This window comes from Nannospalax galili, unplaced genomic scaffold (genome assembly GCF_000622305.1).
Source record: "Nannospalax galili isolate Female #2095 unplaced genomic scaffold, S.galili_v1.0 scaffold189, whole genome shotgun sequence".
NCBI classification, from domain to species: Eukaryota; Metazoa; Chordata; class Mammalia; order Rodentia; family Spalacidae; genus Nannospalax; species Nannospalax galili.
In genome coordinates this window covers 9,213,847-9,235,185 of record NW_008360331.1, presented here as the reverse complement: position 1 = coordinate 9,235,185, position 21,339 = coordinate 9,213,847, and the positions used below count along the sequence as shown (strand labels likewise).

The 21,339-nt window shown below is 37.6% G+C and overlaps 1 protein-coding gene across 5 annotated transcripts in view; it reads right to left on the bottom strand.

Annotated features, from left to right (window-relative positions):
• Unc5c (unc-5 netrin receptor C) overlaps positions 1-21,339 on the bottom strand; it is a 397,832-nt gene that overhangs the window by 130,765 nt on the left and 245,728 nt on the right. For all 5 annotated transcript variants that reach the window (XM_029560222.1, XM_029560224.1, XM_017796389.2 and 2 more), the window contains one exon: positions 7,537-7,680. In XM_029560222.1, coding sequence (XP_029416082.1) covers positions 7,537-7,680 — 144 coding nt within the window. The remainder of the gene's footprint in view (positions 1-7,536; positions 7,681-21,339) is intronic.

Sequence of the window (21,339 nt, the reverse complement as noted above, 5' to 3'; positions counted from 1 at the left end):
AAATCTACCTGATGACTTTATATCCATGCTCAGATGCCAAGGAGCTCAGAAAGTAACTGACTGTGACTAGTAATAATCAGATATATAGAGGTTAGAAATGCATGTGGAAACATGTTAATTTCAATTGCACTAAAATGAATTTTTCTGTATGAAACTGTGTATTTTAATAATGAAATGTAGATCTTTTTTAAAGGTTAAAACCTCATTTAGTTTTATGTCTTATAGGGTTTATACTGAATACGATATTTTATAACTGTAAAAATTCAACTGTAAATCTAAATTTTGAAAGAGATGCATCTTTGCTCAGGAAATTTTTATTGAATATGTCAGTGTTGTTATAATGAAATGCTTTTCCTAAGTATGTGGTTATTAAATAAATAATTAAAAAAAGGAAAGTGGATCTTTTTCATGATAGAATGATGACCTGTACTATAGTACACCCAGGTATATAAACGGAATCAGAAGAGAGGTGCTTGCACTGATTTAACTTTTACTTGCTGGTTATCTTCATCTGCGACAAATTTTAACTTTAATTGCAGATTATGGGATGACCATCTGTTAAGAAACACTATGCTAAGTACATGGCTCATTTGATGCTGTTAAGATGGGAAAATTCAAGAGAACTGTGCTGAATTGAGGCCTGGTTGTTGAGGGGCTGCCTTGAAAGAGAGCATGTGAGATCTAACCTTCAAGTTTCAGCATCATCTATATCTGTATAAATCTTCACACATGGGCTAGCATACAGTGGCCACACACTTGTGAGCATGTGAGCTCTGTTCATTAAAAAGTTATAGGCAAATCGTTCTCGAAAATTATCATCAGAGGGAAAATGTACTGGGATTGTTTAGTCTCTCCCAAGAGAAGAGTTTATTCTCTGATTACTTGAAAATGTCAAACTGTTTAAAAGCCACGAGTTAAGTAGCAAAGTTTATAGATTGTAGCAAAGAATGTTGGATATTTACACTTACATATCTAATTTTAAATGGAAAATAAAGATGCATATGTACAAATTTACATATGAAGTTGGCACCACAATCTTTTCCAAAAAAAAAAAAAAATCCATGAACTTTCAAAGCTTATTATCTATGACTCCATTACTGAGAACTCTGCAGCCATTAGACAAGAGCTCTGGAGTCATTTTGTATAGTCTAGGCTGCAATGTTAAGCATTTATATTGGTGAATTCTAATGAATACATAGAAGTGAAGGATAGAGGCAAACCTTCCCATCATAGTTCACTTTTTATTATAATTCAAAGTTAATTTTGAATTCATTTAACCAGATGAAAATAATATTTTGTCTCTTTAAAAATCTTAAAGATATCATTTGGTAATAAACTGAATTTTCAGGACTTGTGACAACACTGGGGTCTCTTTTCAGGCCTGATCACACTGGTTGGCAGTGCTGGGGGTAAAACTTTTCCTTCTCTCCTTGAACTGCTCTAGGTGAAGAAGCTGCTTTCGCCTGGATCCCAAACTGGTGTGAGAAGAAGCGAAGGGGAATACAAATCCACTTCCTGGAGTCCACACTTCCATGGGGTATCCTCTTAAAGCAAAGAGCAAATCTCTTTAGACATTGAGACAGGGAGGGTTGATTCATATACAGCATTTTCATAAGCATCAGAGAATTCTTTATCACCATTTTAGTTTGGAAATATCCATTAAACATCTAGGATATGATAGGTATTGTCCTGTGTCTTCAAGACACAAGATTATATAATAAAGAGTCCTTTTTCTTTCTTTCTTTCTTTCTTTCTTTCTTTCTTTCTTTCTTTCTTTCTTTCTTTCTTTCTTTCTTTCTTTCTTTCTTTCTTTCTTTCTTTCTTTCTTTCTTTCTTTCTTTCTTTCTTTCTTTCTTTCTTTCTTTCTTTCTTTCTTTCTTTCTTTCTTTCTTTCTTTCTTTCTTTCTTTCTTTCTTTCTTTCTTTCTTTCTTTCTTTCTTTCTTTCTTTCTTTCTTTCTTTCTTTCTAGTATTTTTGAAGCAGGATCTCTCTGTAGTCCCAGCTGGCCTGGAACTCACTATGTAGACCAGGCTAGCCTTGAACTCACAGACAGACATCCACCTGCCTCTGCCTCCTAAGTGCTGGGATTAAAGGCATGCACCATCACACCTGGCTATAACATAGAATTCTTGACTGCAAGGACTACACTGTTGTGAAACACAAACATTAAAACAAATGAATAGAATTCAAATGGGGCAAGTCTTCTATTAAAATCATGGACAAACTGAGCTAGGAATAGGGGCAGAGAAATGCCTGTTCCTCTCTCTCTCTCTCTCTCTCTCTCTCTCTCTCTCTCTCGGACAGGGATAAAAAGCCTGAAAATTTCATGTCTTAAAATTTTTTACTATTTATTTAAGAGTTTAATGTAATATATTTTGATAATATTCCCCCATTCCAACTCCTCTAAGATCTACCCCACCTCTCTACACATCCATCTGCGTATTCTTTTTTTTCGCATGAAGTCCAATTTGTGTTGACCAAATAGTCTTATTAATGGTACCTGCACCAGAGCATGGGAGACTTAACAGGGATCTCAGTCTTAAAGAAAACTGACTCTTCATTCCCAGCAGCTGTCATATGCCAATGTCTTCTTGGTTAGTGGTGGGATTTCATGCTCACCTCTCATCTCCAGTCAGGCTTGAGCCTGACCAGGTCTTGTGCATGCTGTCACATTTGCTGTGAGTTTATATATACAATTGACATGCTGTCTGGAAAACAGTTTCCTTGTAGTTACCCAACAATTTTTCTGCCCCCTCTTCTACAATGATCCTTTAGCCTTCAGGGGAGAGATGAAATATTGATGTCCTGTCTAATGCTGAACACTCCAACATCTCTTATTCTTTGCATGTTGACCAGTTGTGGGTCTTTGGGATAATGGCCTTTTACTGCAAGATGTTTCTCTGATGAGGGTTGAGAGATGTACTAATCCATATGTATATAAATAAGTCATTGGAAGTCATTTTAATACTATGTCCTATTAATAAAATATTGGTGGCGGGTTCTTACACAGGGTCCATGACTGATCTACCATAGATTCTTGGCCCCAAGAACTGTGTCAGGTATGAGTTCCATCTCATTCAGTGGGCATTAAATCCAATCGGAGGGTGGTGGGTTACTACCATAACACTGGTGCCACTAGCCAGCAGGGGTGAAGCTTTGGGGTTTCTTGATTGCTCAATGTTTTATGACTCAAGTATAAGCTGTCTTCAGCAGTAGGATCTTATTATCAATTTCTGGAGGGTAACTAAGAGCAATGGCAGTAACCTGTAATGTTTGGGAGTTTATGGGATCCATGGGTCAACAACTCGAAGAGATGTAACCCATTTCTGGTACTGTCAATTTATTTTTTTGCTAGGATATGTCTAGTTGGGGGTATTGTGCCCCCATTATAGGGAAATTCCATTTTATCTATCTATCTATCTATCTATCTATCTATCTATCTATCTATCTATCTATCTATCTATCTTCTATCATCTATCTACTATCTATCATCTCTCTATTTATTTTTTGTGCGTAGGCACATTGTTTTCATCTTCCGCCTTGTTTTTGAGGCAGGGTCTCTCCAGTTGTTTCTGCCCCTTTGTGGTGTACTCCAGGCTAGCCTGTGAGCTTCTGGCTGATTCTTTGTCTCTGCCTCCCATTTTTCAGATGCATAATCATCTATCTATCTATCTATCATCTATCTATCTATCATCTATCTATCTATCTATTATCTGTCATCTATGTGTCATCTATCTATCATCTATCTGTTTTGCATCTATCATCTATCATACATCTGTCTATACATGTATATATTTTTAGAGAGCTTCTACAGTAGTAGGTTTCCATATGGCTTTTGAAAAGGCCCTCAGTATTAGTTATCTCTCCCTGATTCCTTCCTCTACTCTACCTATCCATTCTCCATCCCACTAATCCTTCCTCTACCATTATTCCTTTTTCCCTTTATATCACTGTATTTTCTCTCACTTCCCTTGTATGAGTTCCTCACGTGCCCATGGTCCCTTCCTAACATATAGGAATATTCCAAATGAAATACACTCGGCTAAAGATTCGAGATGAACATCACGCATATGAGCAAAAACTTGTGATGCTTGTCTTTCTACGTCTAGGTTACCTCACTCAGGATGACTGCTTCTAGCTCCATCCATTTACCTGAGAATTTCATTTTTCTTAATAGCCAAATAATATTCCATTTTACAAATCTATCACACTTTTCTTATCTATTCATTAGTTGATTGGCATCTGGGCTATTTCCATTTCCAGGCTATTGTGAATAGAGCAGTAGTGAACATAAATGAGCAGGTATCTCTGTAGCAGGATACAGAGTTCTCTGTATACATCGATGAGTGATATAGCTGGATCTTGCCAAAGGTCTCTGGCTTTCTGAGGATTCCCCACACTGATTTCCATATTGACTGCAGCAGTACACTTCTACTAGCAGTGAATAAATGTTCCCCTTTCTCCACATCCTTGCCAGTATTGTTGTCCTTTATTTTGTTTTGTTTTTCATCTTAGCCATTCTGACTGGGGTAAGATAAAACCTAAGTAGTTTTGTTTTCCTCTGATGGCTAAGATGCTGAACATTTTAAAATGTTAACTGGAAGGGTCCTCCCAACACTATGTGGCAAGCTGTAGTCACACCTCCTTCCCATGCTCATCAAGGAGTTGATGGGGGGAGTCAGTTACTCCTCCCATCCAACCAGTGACCTTAGCTGCATGTGGGGGAGGGGCTAAGGATATTTAAGCTGAGAACGCTAGGAGGCACCTCTTTTACCATTTTGTGTGGCTGTTGTGTGGACTTTCCAGCACAGCTTTAAATGGGGTGAGGGGTGCCCACTATTTTGTAAATAAACCCCCACCCTATGTTCTCTTAGCAAGCCCAATAAACTCGTTAGGATTTTCCAAAAAAAAAAAATAAAATAAAAAGAACAGAGCTAATGGAAACCTTCATTATTCCACCAAAGTTGACCCCATGTGGGAAAATCCTTTGGTCTTTGATTTCTTATTCCTATTTTTCCACCTTAAACTTCATTGTATGTATATTTTTTATGTGACCTGCTTCAAGTTATTTCTGGAAAAATTTGTTAAAAATTGCCTCTCTTTGGAATAATATAATAACAATAAAATAAATAAACAGTAAAACATTGTGTTTCTCAGCTATTTGTGTGTCTCCCTTTGAGAGCTCTTGTTATAGTCATCATGTCCCTTTTTTTAATTGGGTTGATTGATTTTTTGAAAGTTTTTAAAGTGTTTGTATATTCTAGATATCAACTTTTTCTTTTTTACTTTCACATCCCACATGGAAACTCTCAGTGAAGGCTCTGACTTCTCTCTTTGAATCCATTTGGAACCTTTGTCTCAGTATCTCCACTGCTTCTCTTCATGACAGTCCCACATAGGCTACAAGAAGAAGCCTCTTAACACACTTCTATCCTTGCCCCCCCACCCCAGGGTCTCTTCTCAATAGCATGCAGTCAGTGATTCTGTAAAGGTCAGAGGGGCTCTTGATTCCAAATCATCCTAAACACCAAGAAGACACCTACAGAGTCCTAAATCACCACCCACGCCTGTCTCCTCAGCCTCAGGCTAGGCCTTTCTCTTGTTTTCTAGGAATCTCTTTTCCCACTCTACTCCAGCCACTCTGGCATCTCTCACTTCCTGGAAGGTGGCTACCAACTTCCTCCGCAGATATTTGTACCCCCAGGGCTGGAGTTCCTGCCACTTTAACTCCCTCCCTCTTACCTTCATGGTTACAATTCAGCACTTGGCTTCTCTGCAGACTTCCCCCAGGCTGCTTCTTCCCTGGCCCTGCTTTGCTTACTTCACAGCATATATCTGTCCCACATCTGCTCATTGTTTTATCTAGAGTTTTCCTTTCTTCCAGGAACAGAAAAAGAAACACCCTCATTAGATATTTGCTGAAGAAACTAATTTTTTTAAAATTTCAAAAGGAAAGAAAACAAGGTTGGTAATTATTGAATATAACAAGGATGTGAATATTATTCATGCTAAATAAACATGAATAATAATTGGAAGTCAAAGAAATCAAAGTATTTTGAATCTACTGTGACCAACATTTAGACATCTTCAGCAGTCAGAGCAGGAAGCATAGGTTGGGAATGTAGGTTATCACATGTGCCTGTTACAGAATAAACTGTCTCCCCAGTTTTTGTGCTGTATTCCTGAACTTCGTATCTAGAATGTGATGACATTTAGAAAATGATGCCTTTAAAGAGATGATGAATTTAAAATAAGGCTGGGTCTTAATCTAATCTGACTTGTGTTCTTAAAAGAAAAGGAAATGTGGACACAGAGGTACTCCAGGGAAGGATCCTGTGAGGATTCACTGAGAAGGTGGCTGGATACAAGTATCAGGGAGACCTCAGGAAAAACCAAGCCCACTGACACCTTAATCCCAACTTTTCCCCTTCAAAGCTGTAACAAAGTAAATTTCTGATGTTTAAGCCAGCTAGTCTGATATTTTGAAGGGGTTTTCACTTTGTCTTACAAGTCTCAGTTATCTGGGAATAGGGGTGGAGTGAGGTGAGGTGTGCCTTTTTCTTGGGAAGGCTGCACTGATGGTTACATGGAAGAAGGACTAGAGTTAAGAAAGACCCGAGGCCTGGTGGTTCACTGCGAAAGATCTAAGACCTAGATCACAGAGAAGGGAGGCAAGAAATGTGTATATATTGGAGCAGCATCAGTCAGTATTGACAAGACTTTGTGACACATAAATGGGATAGTGACATCTGCCCAAAGATACAATTTAGTAATGCACAGTGGTGTAAAGATGTTCAGAAAATAAAACATGAATTTCAGTAGTGCACATCATCCATGAGAAAGTGTCTCAACAGAAGCCAAAGACAGCCTTAGCAAGCCCCACCCTGCTCCAGAAGGAAGGGCTGCTCCTTGAGAAGGCTCTGTGGCAGCCGCAGGCTCACCTCTAGGGGCAGTATACACATAAGCACATTAAGGAACCAGAGAAGTTTTACAATGAAGAGGCCTCTATAACTATGCCAAATACATACATACATTCATATATATATATATAGTATATACTATATAGTATATACATATATATGTATATATATAAAATATTCAACTGATTATGGATACTGTTTGAGAGGCACTTTTAACCTCTTCCTGAGCTTCTGTGCTCTAGGAATCAAGTGTGGGAGTATCGCTGTTCTGCACTAGAAAAGCTCCAGCTTAATCAAAGATCTCTACTTCCCATAGGTGTATTGATCAATATTATCTTAACAAACTAGCAGGTCAATTAAAAAAAAAAACAAAACTTGATTCCCCCATAGCCTGATTGTGTCAGATCTGAAAACAAAGACTCTGATCTTCTGAAAATAGTTCCTCAGTGAGTACACTGGAAGAAGAATTAAAATTGTATCAATATAATTTGAGAGGGATGTGTGGTTCAAATACAGAACTTGGACCAGTTTTTCAGGGGGAACTATGACAAACCACTGTCTAAGCCTTCCTACATTTTCATCAGTTTGGGACCCATAGTAACCATATGTGACTCACAGGCAATGCGCACATATGCCTTCCGGCTCTTCGTGGTGCCTGCTGAACTCCAAGCCACACACTGGCACCAATAATCTTCAGGCCCAAACAGTTCCTCCACTTGCTGGCGTGAAATCTCAATGCTCACTTCCCGAACAATGAGACCTGACAAGAGAAAAGAACGTTCAAATCAAGAGAAGACTTGTACTTATGAAACATAAAGAACATCATCTATTCCACAGGTGATGCTGCTTGATGTCACCGATCAACATTCAGATATTCTATCTCATCCATCATTTTCTGAGGGCTCCAGTTACTGTATTCAACAGCAGCTTCTATGCTCTTATTTGTATTTTAAATCTTCAAGATTCACCTGACAATTGAAATGGAGTGAATCTGTCCCTCCACAAACTAGTGTCTTTCGCCAATGGAACTGCTAATATTCACCTTCCACCAGGTTATGTACGACTGTTGCTAAAATGCTACCACGATTTCATATTTTCTAGGGATCTTATTTTATTTATGTGGGGTGTAGCTGATGCCCAGGTACTGTAAACAACTTTGCAGCAGTAGAGTCTTTCTAGTTCTTCACATGAAATGAGGGAGATAAAGCTAATCTGTGATAGCAGAGGGGATAATTTTTAAAAATTGCTTTAGCATATGTGTTAAAAATATAATGGTATATCATTTTTCTAATTGAGTGAATTGCAGCCACAGTTAACCAACCTTTGGCATCCTGTTCAATGAATATATGACTTTTTAAAGATTTTCTGTATAACATTTTGAAAGCCCAAATGTTTCTCTTTAATTGCAATGTAACTAAACTGTAAACATAAATGTCTCCACTACAGTGCTGAAGTAACTGGAAGTTATTTCACGATAATTATGTAATCTTGAATAACAAAAATTGAACTAAAGATCTGGGATTACCCTTTCAGGGTTATTTATTTTGAGCTGTTGAGGCCGTTTTAGAGATCCATTCTGCAACATGCCTTTTTGCAAGAGAGATTACCTGAGTGATGTATGTGGACAACTGCCAATTCACCTGGAGATTCAATGCACATATTTCTAGAATGTTGTGTCCATTGAGAGCAGCAGCAGAACACCCATAGGTAGCCGGGGAATTTGCTTTGAGCCAAGTATGGATTCAGTAAGAAGGATTACATGAATTGCTTTCCTCTACTGACTCTGTATTCATCCACTCTTTCATCCGTAGATATTTTATTATCAGTTATGTTAAAGATACTGTGTTAGGCACTCATGAAATTCTAATGAATAGGATGGTTATCAAACTTAATGAATTATAGTTCAATGATATATATTGTGAAGAAGGCTCATATAACAGTGGATTAATACTATTTGTAATTGTGGAATAATTTTATTGAATGCTAAAAGTAAATGTGTAGGGATGAAAATAAATAAAAAGGAACTCAATATACATTGAGTATATAAGTCAAGAAGTATAATACAGATAGGAAGAAGTGAGAAAGAGAATTTAGAGACTGAGAATCCAAATGACCACTGAGCACTTTTCAGAGAGTGTAGTAATATGAAAGGGTCCAGTTTATGCATCTCAATTTCAATGATTCTCAAAGTAGGACAGGTTCCTTAGCATCAACAAAAGACCTGTTGCAATGGCAAATTCTCAGACATTACTCCAGATTTATTTAGTAGGGAAGTTTGGGGATGGGACTTGGCAGTTTATGGGTCCTAACAAATCTACCAAGTAATTCTGATGCATGCTAATTTGGAGAATTCTTGTACACAATGGTTAAGAGTTGATTTCTACCTTAGAGCCATAGGTGTCATTGATGTGTTTTGTAGTAGATGACTTGGTCAGAGGAGTCCTGGACATGTATATAATATAGAAGATGTGTAAATTCATATGCATATGCTTAGAGCTTAACAAGCTACAAAGTGTTGTAATTTTTAAAAATTTTGATCGTATGTGATAGGAAAGAGTATATCTTCTGGAAACAGTAAAAAAGTAGACAGATATTACCCTAAAGCCTAAGATGTGTTCAAATAGTTGCAGACAATGAAGAGAAAATATAGCTACCCAAAGAGATAGGTGTTCCAACAAAGAAATGAACAGCATTTTCTACGACGAGCTAATGGGGTTTGAGTCATAGGCCCTTTCATAGCCTGAAAACTTGCTGAATTAAACTGAACCCTAGGAAAGTAGTAGTTACATTTCTTTTTCTTTTTAAAAAAATTTTTAATCAAAAATTTCAATTTTAATCCAATGTAGTTTGATGGTGTTTAGATCCCCTCCCCTACCTGCACCTCCCCACACTGCCCTCCACCCAATTTAATGTACTCTCATATATTTAATATGGCCTCTACAGTCTTATTTGGATCCCCATATGTCTTTCAGTGTGGATCCATCCACTGGACCCACCAAAAGTCCCATTCCTGTAAGACACTGTCACTCCTCCTCCCAGGAGCCATCAACTGCTAAAAGGGGGTTCCTTAGGCTAGGTATCGGTTACATTTCTAAGGCAGGGCAGGCTCACAAAGGGGCAAGCTCTATTGCCAAAAGTTCATTACTTAAAATTATTTTTAAAATTAGAAGGTTACCAATCAATTTTTATTTACTAGATAATCAGTTTCAAAAAGTACTTTTAGGTAAATGGTATATGCTAAGCCCTCATCCCGCTGTGCAAAGGTAGTTAGAATATTACTTTAACTACTATCGAACTGATACTATAATCTCCATAGCAAAAACCTAAACTATGCAAAAAGCACTGCTTTCCTCTCTCTTTTCTGGCCTCCTCTCAGGCTCTATTTTTCTTATTATTCTAACATCTAGAAACCCGTGTCTGGGGATTGATGGAATTTGGTTTCCTTTACCAACCCCATCTCTTCTTTTCCTCTTTCTCCACGTTCTCTGGTACTTCATGTTTTCCTTGCCGTTTTTGTTTATACATCCCTCCTTTACATAGAAGTCCAGTTACTGGAAACAAAACCCTTCCTTGAAGGTTGTTGAAGGAAATTTATAGTCACCAAAGGGCTGATAAACCTGCAGTGTGTATTGCCTTCAAACTATAATGGCTCTTTCTAAAATGCAGAAAAGCAACAAATGGGCTCAGGATATTAAAACCACATACAAATATTTTGTGTCTCAGGACGATAACCTCAGGTTTCATTCCTCTCTCATTTACTTGAAGTAATTACTGGAAACCTAATTAAATGTTGGTGGAACTTCACCAAGTCCACTGTATCCTTAAGCCCAAATAGGTTCTTAGATATTTCTACTGACCACAAATCTGAAGCCTTTTAAGAAGCCACAGACCAATCCTCTGCTACAGGAGCTATTCATAGTATGAATGTTCTGAATTATGTAGCCTAGGCTCCCAGTGGGCACTGAATCCAGCACACACCGAGTTTTGTCTTCAGCTTCATAGACACCCCATTCAGAAACCCATAGACTAATTGCAGTTGTGTACAGTTGCTCAGCCCTGTGGCCCAGAAAGTTTACATTCCAACTGCGGGTCTATAACAGAACAAGAAAGAACTGCAGCAAGAGGTACCGAAACACTTAGAGCTCAGGATTCCCTAGAATCTGCTGTATGATTCGGTCTCTCGGCTACAGGGTTACATACAGATTTTTCCATTGCTGTAGGTAATTTCATTACTTGTGACATTTCACTCATCAAACTAGAGCCTAGTGATTTGGGTAAAAGTAGGTAATACCTTTTCTCTTTGAAAGCAAAATTTCAAATCTGCTTGAAGTCCCGAGATGTGAGAGGCAAGCTATCTTGAAATTTGAAATGCCAAAAGCATTACTTCGAAGCAGACTGCTTTGAAGAGCCTTTGGGAACTTGAAATTGGTTTCAGGTTATTTAGGGGTTGGGGGAGTGCTTCAATCTACAGGATTTACACAAATACAAATGTGTAGTCTCCATCACATCTAATAACATCAAAGATTTTCCATCACCGTGCTTTCTTTAATAGTGGCATCACAAAGATGTAGGCTGTTTGAAGTTTGCAGTGATTTGTGTTTATAACATGATTCATTGTGGTTTCAGAGCCAGAGTGCAAGAAAGTGATTAGCATGTTATACCAAGAAGTCTAATGAGTATGAGCATGCACTTGTTAGCAGGAAGTTTCAAATGGGTATAGAGATACAGATGCAAGGCTCAAACTCCTGATTTCATCTTTGTAAGACTATACATAGAAAGGCAACAAAACTTGGATATTACTATAATGTGAACACAAATACATGAGTCACACTGTATAATTATTTTACTAACATATCCCTGCAGAAATCTAATCTGCAGTCCTATGAAATGGCTATTAGAAATCTACTAATGTTGGATATTTTGTTAAGTTGCATAAATTAAAAGATGGGCCAAACATTACCCAGCATTTAGCTCTGAATTTATTGTATGAAAATGTCTTATTTATAAGGTGATGCCTAAAAATTGGTGTTAAAAATCACCCCCATCCACCACAATGATGTCAGCTTCATCCTAGAGATGGTTGGACATATGTAAATCAATCAATATAATCCACCACCATATAAACAGACTTACGAACAGATACCACAGTACCATTTCATTAGATGTGACAGGCCTATGACACAATAGAAAATTCCTTCATAATACATGGAGAATCTTCGGATACAGGGAACATATCTCAACACTATAAAAGCAATAAACAATAAGCCTACAGCCAACATTGTGCTAACTGGAGAAAACTCAAAGCATTTCCACTAAAATCAGGAACAAGACAAGGATGTCCACCTGCTCCACTTCTGTTCAATATAGTGTTTAAATTCTTACGTGGGGCAAGAAAACAAGAGTAAATTAAGGGGATACAAATAGGAAAGGGAGAAGTCAATGTACCCATATTTGTGGATTATATGATTCTATACCTAAAATATTTCCCCAGAAAACTCCTACAGCTGATAAATGCATTCATAAAATATCAGAACACAAAATTAACACACAAAAATCAACCAGTTGTTTCCTATATATCAATGATAAACATACTGGAAAAAAAAGCAGGAAAACACCCCATTCAACCATAGCCTAAAGAAGGCTCAGAATAAATATAACTAGGGAGAGCTGGAGAGATGGCTCAGCGGTTAAGAGCACTGGTTGTTCTTGCAGAGGGCCTGGGTTTGATTCCCAGCACCCACCTGGTGGCTAACAACAGTTCATAACTATAGCTCGAGGGAAATCTGACACCTTCTTCTGACCTCTGTGAGCAATGTATGACACAGGTGCAGTTATATACATGCAAGTAATATACTCATACACATAAAGCAAATATAAAATATATATATATATACATATAGAATATATATAATAAGAGAAGTGAAAAACTTGTATAATATAAACTCTAAGACACCAAAGAAAGAAACTGAAGAAGACACCAGAAGATAGGACGATCTCCCATACTCGTGGATTGGTAGGACTAATGTGAAAATGGCCATTCTACCAAAGGCAATAAATATATTAAATGCAATACTCATGAAAATTCCAATGCAATTCTTCACTGAAATTGAAATAAGTCTCAAAATTGATATGGAAACACAAAAGACCCAGGATAGCCCGAATAATTCTGATTAATAAAGGCAATCCTGGAAGTATCAGAATCTCGGATTTAAAATTAAACTACACAACTGTAGCAATAAAAATATCATGGTACAGGTGTAAAAAGAGGCACATTAATCAACAGAATAGAACTGAGGACCCAGAAATAAGTCCATGCTCCTACAGCCACCCGAGTTCTGACAAAGAAGACAAAAATACACATTGGGAAAACACAACATTTGACAAATGGTGTTAATCAAACTGGATAGCTTCATGTAGAATTCATAGAAGTCAGGAAACTATTAAGGGGACATAGGGCATGGGGTTCATGGGAGAGAAGTAGAATGCAGCAATAAAAGTGGGAAAGGGGATTAATACAATAAAAAATTTACATGGGATGTGGAATTGTAGAGCAGGCAAAAGAGAGAGTAAGGAAAGGCATTTTGAAAAAGTCATATGGAAACCTATTATTGTAGAACTTTCTTAAAATATCTACACATATGATATAAAAAAGCTTAAATGTAGTTACTCTACAATAGGTATTCAATGGCCCTCCCAGAATCCATAGGGTAGCAAATAAAAATATCTCAATGCCAGGAACTGACTCCCTCTTTGGAGTTGCTGACCAAGGGGTCCATAGAAACTTGAAGAATACTAGCAATTGCTATTGCACTTGGTTACCTGCCAGAACTTGACAGTAAGTTTCTGTTGCTGAAGATATACCATATTATGTAAGTGTAGAATAGACAGGGAGAAATCAAGATGTTACTGACCTCAAAGCTTCATCTCTACTGGCTAGTTGGATTAATCACTTTTTTGTTGCTGTGATAGAAACACTAACCAAAGCAATTTATAGAAGGGAGGGTTCATTTGAGCTTTCAGTTCCAAAGGGGCAAGAGTCCATCATGGCAGGGGAGGCATGGCGGCAGAGGTGGATGGAGGAAGAGTGGAAGTTAGGCTCTACATCTTCAAGCAGGCACAGGAATCAAGAGAGAAAGTTGAAATCCAGCAAGGCATATGAACTTTCTAAACCCACCCCCAGTGATGTGCTTCCTCCAGCATAGCCACACTTTCTAAGACCTCCCAAAACAGCACCACCAACTGAGGACAAAATGTGAAAATACTTGGAGCCTATGGGGGACATTTTCATTCAAACTACCCACTAGCTTTCACAGTACTAGAGGTGCTATGCATGTTACTGGAAGGGAAAGGTAATGATTAGCTTTTTCTCCAGCTGTGACCCACTGGTGCAACAGAGGCATGAATTTTATTGGAGTAGCCATTTGCTTTCTAACTTGAATTAAGGTCCGTTTCACAAGATGGAGTCCATACCCAACCTTTTTATCAAGGCCAAGAACTGTTGCTAGACAGGTCACAGGCTATAGGGGAGAAGTTGCTACTAACCCTGCTAAACAGATACAGAATCAAACTGACTCTTAATGACTTGTTATATCCATAGTTGATTGTATCTCTCAGTTCTCACCAGAGAAACTTCTTCTTTCGGGAGATGGTGATTAACATGGGATTAAAGATGGTCAATGTGCAGAGAGTAAGGTACTGTGGGGTACTTAGCCCTACATGGGACACCTAAATCATACCATCTCCACCCAAGGCTTAGGGATCATTGTGAAAAAGGGGGAGAAAGATTGAAAGAGTCAGATGTGGTGATTAATAAAAGGAAACCATATTGTTCAGACACCCCAGGGTAGTTGCATATATGAACCCACAGTGCTTATGACACCATGTACATGACGTGCAAATCTAAGTCACTTAAAAATCCAGTATGGGGATTGGAGAGATGACTCAGCAGTTAAGAGCACTGAGTGCTCTTGCAGAAGACCTGGGTTCAATTCCTAGCACCCACAAGGTGGTTAACAATCATCTACCTATAACTCCAGCTCCAGGGAATTCAACACCCACTTTTGACTTCCACAGGCACTGCACAACACAGGTGCACCTACCTACATGCAAGCAATACACTCATACACATAAAATAAAATTATGTCTATATGAAGTATGGGCAAGAAGTACTAGTCCTAACAGTATCAATTAACTCACAGTTGATGAGAGAGGGAGAGTCAATTTTCTTTATGGATATGAAGCCTGGTAGGTTGGCCCAACTCCAAGGGATAGACTCATACCCAACAGCATTTGGGAACAGAAATTAGATTCAACAGGCTTTGAAAAAAAGAGATTAAAGAAGAGGACATGAAGTGTGTGTGGGGTGGGGGGAGAGCTGGGATGGAGATGAGGGAGGGGGTCTGAATGTGATCAAAATATACTGTATGAAATTCTCAAAGAATCAATGAAATTATCTTTAAAAAGAATAAAATTACATCATGCTCTCTCACCCTGCAAAAAACACAACTGAAAATGGATTAAGGACCTCAACAACCTGGATCTGTTAGAGAAGAAGGGAAGACACTTCAACTTGTAGGCACAGGAAAGGATTTTCTGACCACAGCACTGGTAGTGCAGACCATTAACTGACAAGTACGACTTCATAAAACTAGAAAGCTTCTTTAGAGCAAAGGACACCATTATTTGAATGAAGAAGCAGCCTACAAAATGTGGAAATTCTCTCTGTGACAGAGGGTCTGGAATATACAAAGAAACAAAAAATACTAAACACCAAGAAAATAAACAACCCAATTAAACAATGAGGCATGGAACTAAACAGAGTTTTCAAAAGAAGAAGTATATATGGCTAAGAATTTTTTTAAAATGTTGAACATTCTTAGCTAACAGGCAAATGCTAATTAAAGCTACTTTGAGGTTTCTTCTTATCTCAGTCAGGATGGCCAAGATTCCAAAACAGAATGAATCAGATGACAACAAATGCTGGCATAGATGTGGGGAAAGGAGAACACTTATGCACTGTTGGTGGGAGTGTAAACTTGTGCAATCACTATGGAAATCTGTATGGTGGTGCTTCAAAAAGCTAGAAATAGATCTATCATATGATCTGGCTGTATCATTCCTGGCATGCTCCCAGAGGAGTCTATATCGTACTACAGAGATACTTACTCATCAATGTTCATTGCTTCTCTATTCACCATAGCCTAGACCTCCATCAATTGATGAATCTATAATGAAAATGTGGTATGTATACAAATGGAATATTATTCAGCTGTAAATAAAAGTGAAATTATAAAAATTTCAAGCAATGGATGGAGCTAGAAATACTCATTCTGAGTAAGGTAATCTGGACTCAGAAAGACAAGCATGCTAGATTTAAATCTAGGTATGTGCTGTTACGTTTCAATATCAATTGATGTTGGTAAAGGGCCATTGGGTGGGAATTTTAAAGGATGGGGGCCAATGCAGGTGATATGAAGAGGAAAAGAAAATAATAGACTAGGCATGGTTAAATGGGATGAGGATGGGAAGACATGGTAGAGGAGGAGATATGGGGAAAAATAACTAACACTAAAGATCTTTTGAAAAACTATATGGAAACCCACTACTGTAGAAGCATCCCAAAACATATACACACATAAAGGGAGTTTAAATGATGTTACTCTGTAATGGAGGGGCAAAGCCTCTCCCAGACACCACAGGGTATCAAATTAAAAGCCCAGTGCCAGATATGGGTTACCTCTTTTTGAAGTTTTGATCAGTGGGATATTGTAGACCACCCCATACATTACAGGCAACTGCCATTGCTCTTGTTATTTGAATGTCTGATGCTACTACCCTATTGCAGACCACACACATTCAGTCATGGGACATGAAGAATCAAGCTGGCATTGACCAGCAAGTTTCAATCCTACTGGCTAGCTTTCATAGTGCTGGAAAGTTCTGTGCATGCTACTGAGGAAGAAAAGTAAGCAATGGTTTTACCTGACTGAACCCTGAAAGCTATAATAATGACTGGCCTGGCAAAATATGCCCACTAGTGCAAAAGTGGGATCAACAAACATTACAGAAGTAACCAACCACTTCCTGTTTGAATTTAAAGCCCCCTCCACAAGACAGAGCTCACACTTGGTACAGTTATTTGAGCCAAAACTCTGGTGGGCTAGGGCATAGGACTTAGCAGAGAATCTAATACTGCTAAATGTATAGTAATGAAGTGCACCTTAAATTCTTGTCTTTATACCCACAGATTAACGTGTCTCACAACCCTCAACATAGAAGTTTCTTTTTACATTGGCTGGTGATTAAAAGAGAGACCCAAAAGATCAACTTGCAGAGAATAAGAGATTGTAGCATACTCAACTCTTAATAGGACATAATTATCATCCCCTCTCCCCACTAAGCCTCAAGGTTCATCATGGAAGAGAAGGCAGAAAGAGCCAGAGGTAGTGGACATCTGCACTGAAACAGTATTTGCAGGACATGATAGAGCTATTTGATTCATGATCTTGCAGGAGCTATGACTGCATGCACAAAACTTGCATCTGATCAGGCCAGTCAAAGCCCAGCATGGATAGGGGTGGGGCTCATGTAGTCCCTCCCTGAGCTGAAGAGTTGCTTTGACTGCTCCAGGAGACAGAGTTAGTTTTCTCCAAGGACACCAACCATGAGATTCTAAGTGTGTTCCAGTAGATGATTCTGTATCCACGGACATACAGGCAGCACTAAGTGGACTCAGTGAGTTTAAGAAAAGAACCACAGGAAGTTGAGAGGGAAAAGTAGGGATGGGTGAGGCGGGAATTAGAGGGAATGGGAGGTGGATTTGATCAAAACATATTGTCTGCAAGTATGAAATTCTCAAACAATGAAAATTTAAAAATATATACTGTCATAAAACTTTTTTTTAATGTGGCCACTCATCTGTCTCAAGATGCATGGTGCATGCTTCACTAAACCCTGTGCTAAACCATTAGACTTTGGTGTTATATGTGACTGAGCTGCCGTTCTCACTCCTCACAGTAACTTTGGCTTTCTTGTGGCAAAAGGTAGTTATGAAGTATCATGTCGTGCAGGCCTGCCAATTTAGCTTCTCTAGCAAGCTCTCTAATGGGAGAAGAGCTGCAGAGCTCTGCCAAATCTTGTTACAGGACATTCACAGTTAGGCTCCTAGTTGGTGGGAAATGTACAAAGTTGTAGGTAGGGATGTTCTGGAATACATTACATCACTCTATTGAATTAGTGTGGTTTCTTTGCCATGCTTTCATTCAGATCCTAATCCTATTAGCCTTCACTAATATGATCCGAAATATAAAACACATCTAGATGTGTTCTAGATGTCTTAATGTAAATTAAATCACAAGATACCTTGTCATTATTTAAAAGGATGTCATACCGTAAAAAATGATAGTTGCTCTAAGAACTTCTACCTCTTAGTATTTCAAACTATGATGGGTTGAAAGGCCACAATCACAGCACAAATGTATGTTAGAACAAGCTATTTGATTGTGTTTAAACTATAGTAGGAAAGAAAAGCACTAAACTAATAATTAAGTATTCTTTGTGACATTTCTGTGAATCTTAATACAATGTTTAACATAGAAATGGGCGACCTAATGTAGCTAAAATTATTTTGTGCAATAGAGAATTGAAAAATTGCTGTATTAGTTACATTATTATTGTAATCTTGTTAACATTACTTTATTATTTCTGTGATCAAGGCAAATTTAAGAAATATACTGCCTACAAAGACCAAGTCATGAAGCAACAGAAAATCTGAATAGATCAATGATGAGTGATGAGATTGAATCAAAGAAAGCTCAGGGCCTGATGGTTTCAAATATTTAAAGAAATAATCATATTTCTTTTCAAAACCTTCCAAAAACTTGAGATGAAATTCTTTCATATTCATTTTATTCATTCATTGTTCTCATACCCAAATCAGGCACAGAGAGTGAAGAAAAGGAGAGATCAATAACCATGATGAACATGAATATATAAATCCTCAAAATATCATCAAGCTGAATTCAACAGCCTATTAAAAGGTTCATTCATTACCATTAAAGGGTTTATTTCTCAAATGGAAGGAAGGTTCAACATAAGCACATCAATCAGTGTAACATATCATAGCCACAGAATGAAGGAACGAACCTACGATCACCTCAGTATAGAAAAGCATTTGCGAAAGTCATCAGCCATCATAATTTTAAAATCTGACCTCTTAATAGGTTCAGTATAGATAACTACAGTGCACAGGTAACTTACTTATGGAAGAGTTGAAAGCATTTCCTGTAGAGCCCCCAGCAATCAGAAACAGTCATCTTTACCATTTTCATTCAACACAGTATTAGAAGTCCTTACCACAACTATTGGGCAAGAAAAAGGCATAAAAGACATCCACGATGCAAAGAAGGAGGCTGTGCTTGCTCCTTTTGCAGATAGCATGACCTTGCGTACAGAAAATACTATAGAGTCCTTCAGAAATGAAATGTTTCAATCAATTAACAAATTCATTAAAGTTGCAGGATATAAAACCAATTTGTAAAGTCAATACTCTTTTTATATCAACCTCAAGAAATAAAGCAAACAAGCCCATTTATAATACCCATAAAACAAACAAACAAACTCCCACCTAGGGGTAAACTTAATAAAGGAGGTTTAAGAATCTACAATTAAAATGGCAAAACATTAATAAAAGAACGAGAATACAAATAAATGGAGTTGGACGGATTGATATTGTTAAAATGCCCACACTTATGTGGAGAGATGGTTCAGTGGTTAATAGCACTTACTCTTAACTGGAGTTCAGTTCCCAGCACCACACTGTGTGGCTCACATTGCCTATAACTCGAGCTCCAGGGTATCCAGTACCCTTTTCTAGCCTCCCTGGATACACACACACACACACACACACACACACACACACACACACACACACACACACACACCAAACACAAAGAAAATTAAAAATTGTCCATACTCCCTAAAACAATCTACTGATTCAATTTAGTCCTCAGCAAAACAGCAATGCTATCTTCCACCAAGGTTAAAAAACAGAATCCTGACATTCACATAGAACCGCAAAAGACCCCAAATGTACTATTAAGCCAAAACAACAAAGCTGAATGCATTTGCTCCTAAATTCTACTGCAAAGCTATGGTAATGACAACACCATGGTACAGGCATGTATGCAGAGACATGGACCAAAGGAAAAGAACAGAAGGGCCAGACACAAATACACTTTCACATTCTAATTTTCAACAAAGATACCCAAAACATACAATGGTGAAAGAACAAGCTCCTTAATAAGATTGAATTTTGACATGAAGAAGAATAAAAACCGGCCCTCATCTCACATCATATACCCAAACTATATGCATATGTTGACTTGACATGAATGAACAACTTTAACATATGACCTGAAACTGTAACACTGTAGAAAGAGAACATAGGTAAAGTCCTACAATAGTGAACTGGGTAATATTATTATTTTTTCATATGAACATAAAATCTGAAGTAACTGGAACAAAATAGGGAAATGGGCTTTTATTAAACAAAAAGCTTCCTTACAGCAAAGGAAACAATCAACAGAGTGCATACGTAACCTCTATACTAGGAGGAAACATTTGTGAACCATACATGTAATAAGAGGTTAACATCCCAAACATATAAGGAATTCAACTGAATAGCAAGACATAAAATCAACCCGATTAAAAAATGAGCAAAAGCTCAAAAAATAGACATTTCTTGAAAAGAGACATACATCCACCAAATACACAAAAAGATACCAGCATCATGTTAAATGATGTGCATATTAAAATAGCAATGATATATCACTTCATAACTGACAGAATAGCTATTATTAAAAGAAAAACAAAATATAAGTGTTGAGAAGGGTATGTAAGAGAGGGAATTCTTGAATTCCATTAGTGAGACTATAAATTATGACAGCCATTATGAGAAACACGGTGATGTTTACCTAAAAATTAAAAATAGAACTAACATATGATCCACAATCCCTAACCAATTCTTATAAGATCTATATCTAACTAAATGTATGTTTTGTTTCTCAAAATGCCCCTGAGTGTATTGAAGGTGTTGGACAGAAGTTCTGTCATTAAAATGTCTGCCTTGTGTGAATTACATTTCTTCAAATTCATTGAACCATCAAACCCTATAATTAACAAAGACACAGAACTCATCTTACCATGACTTTCAATGTAGCTGTGTTTAGCATTTTATAGCATTTTATATTTCTTTGCTTCTTTGTTTCATTGGTTAGTCTAATAATTTTTTTAAAGACTCCTATCAGTAAGGGTAGGGCACAGTAACGTTTCTGGAAATCTAATTAATTAAGTTTGTGAACTATAGACCTATTATTTTTGAACTGCAGGTCTACTATAACTCTTGCCTAATATTTAGGGT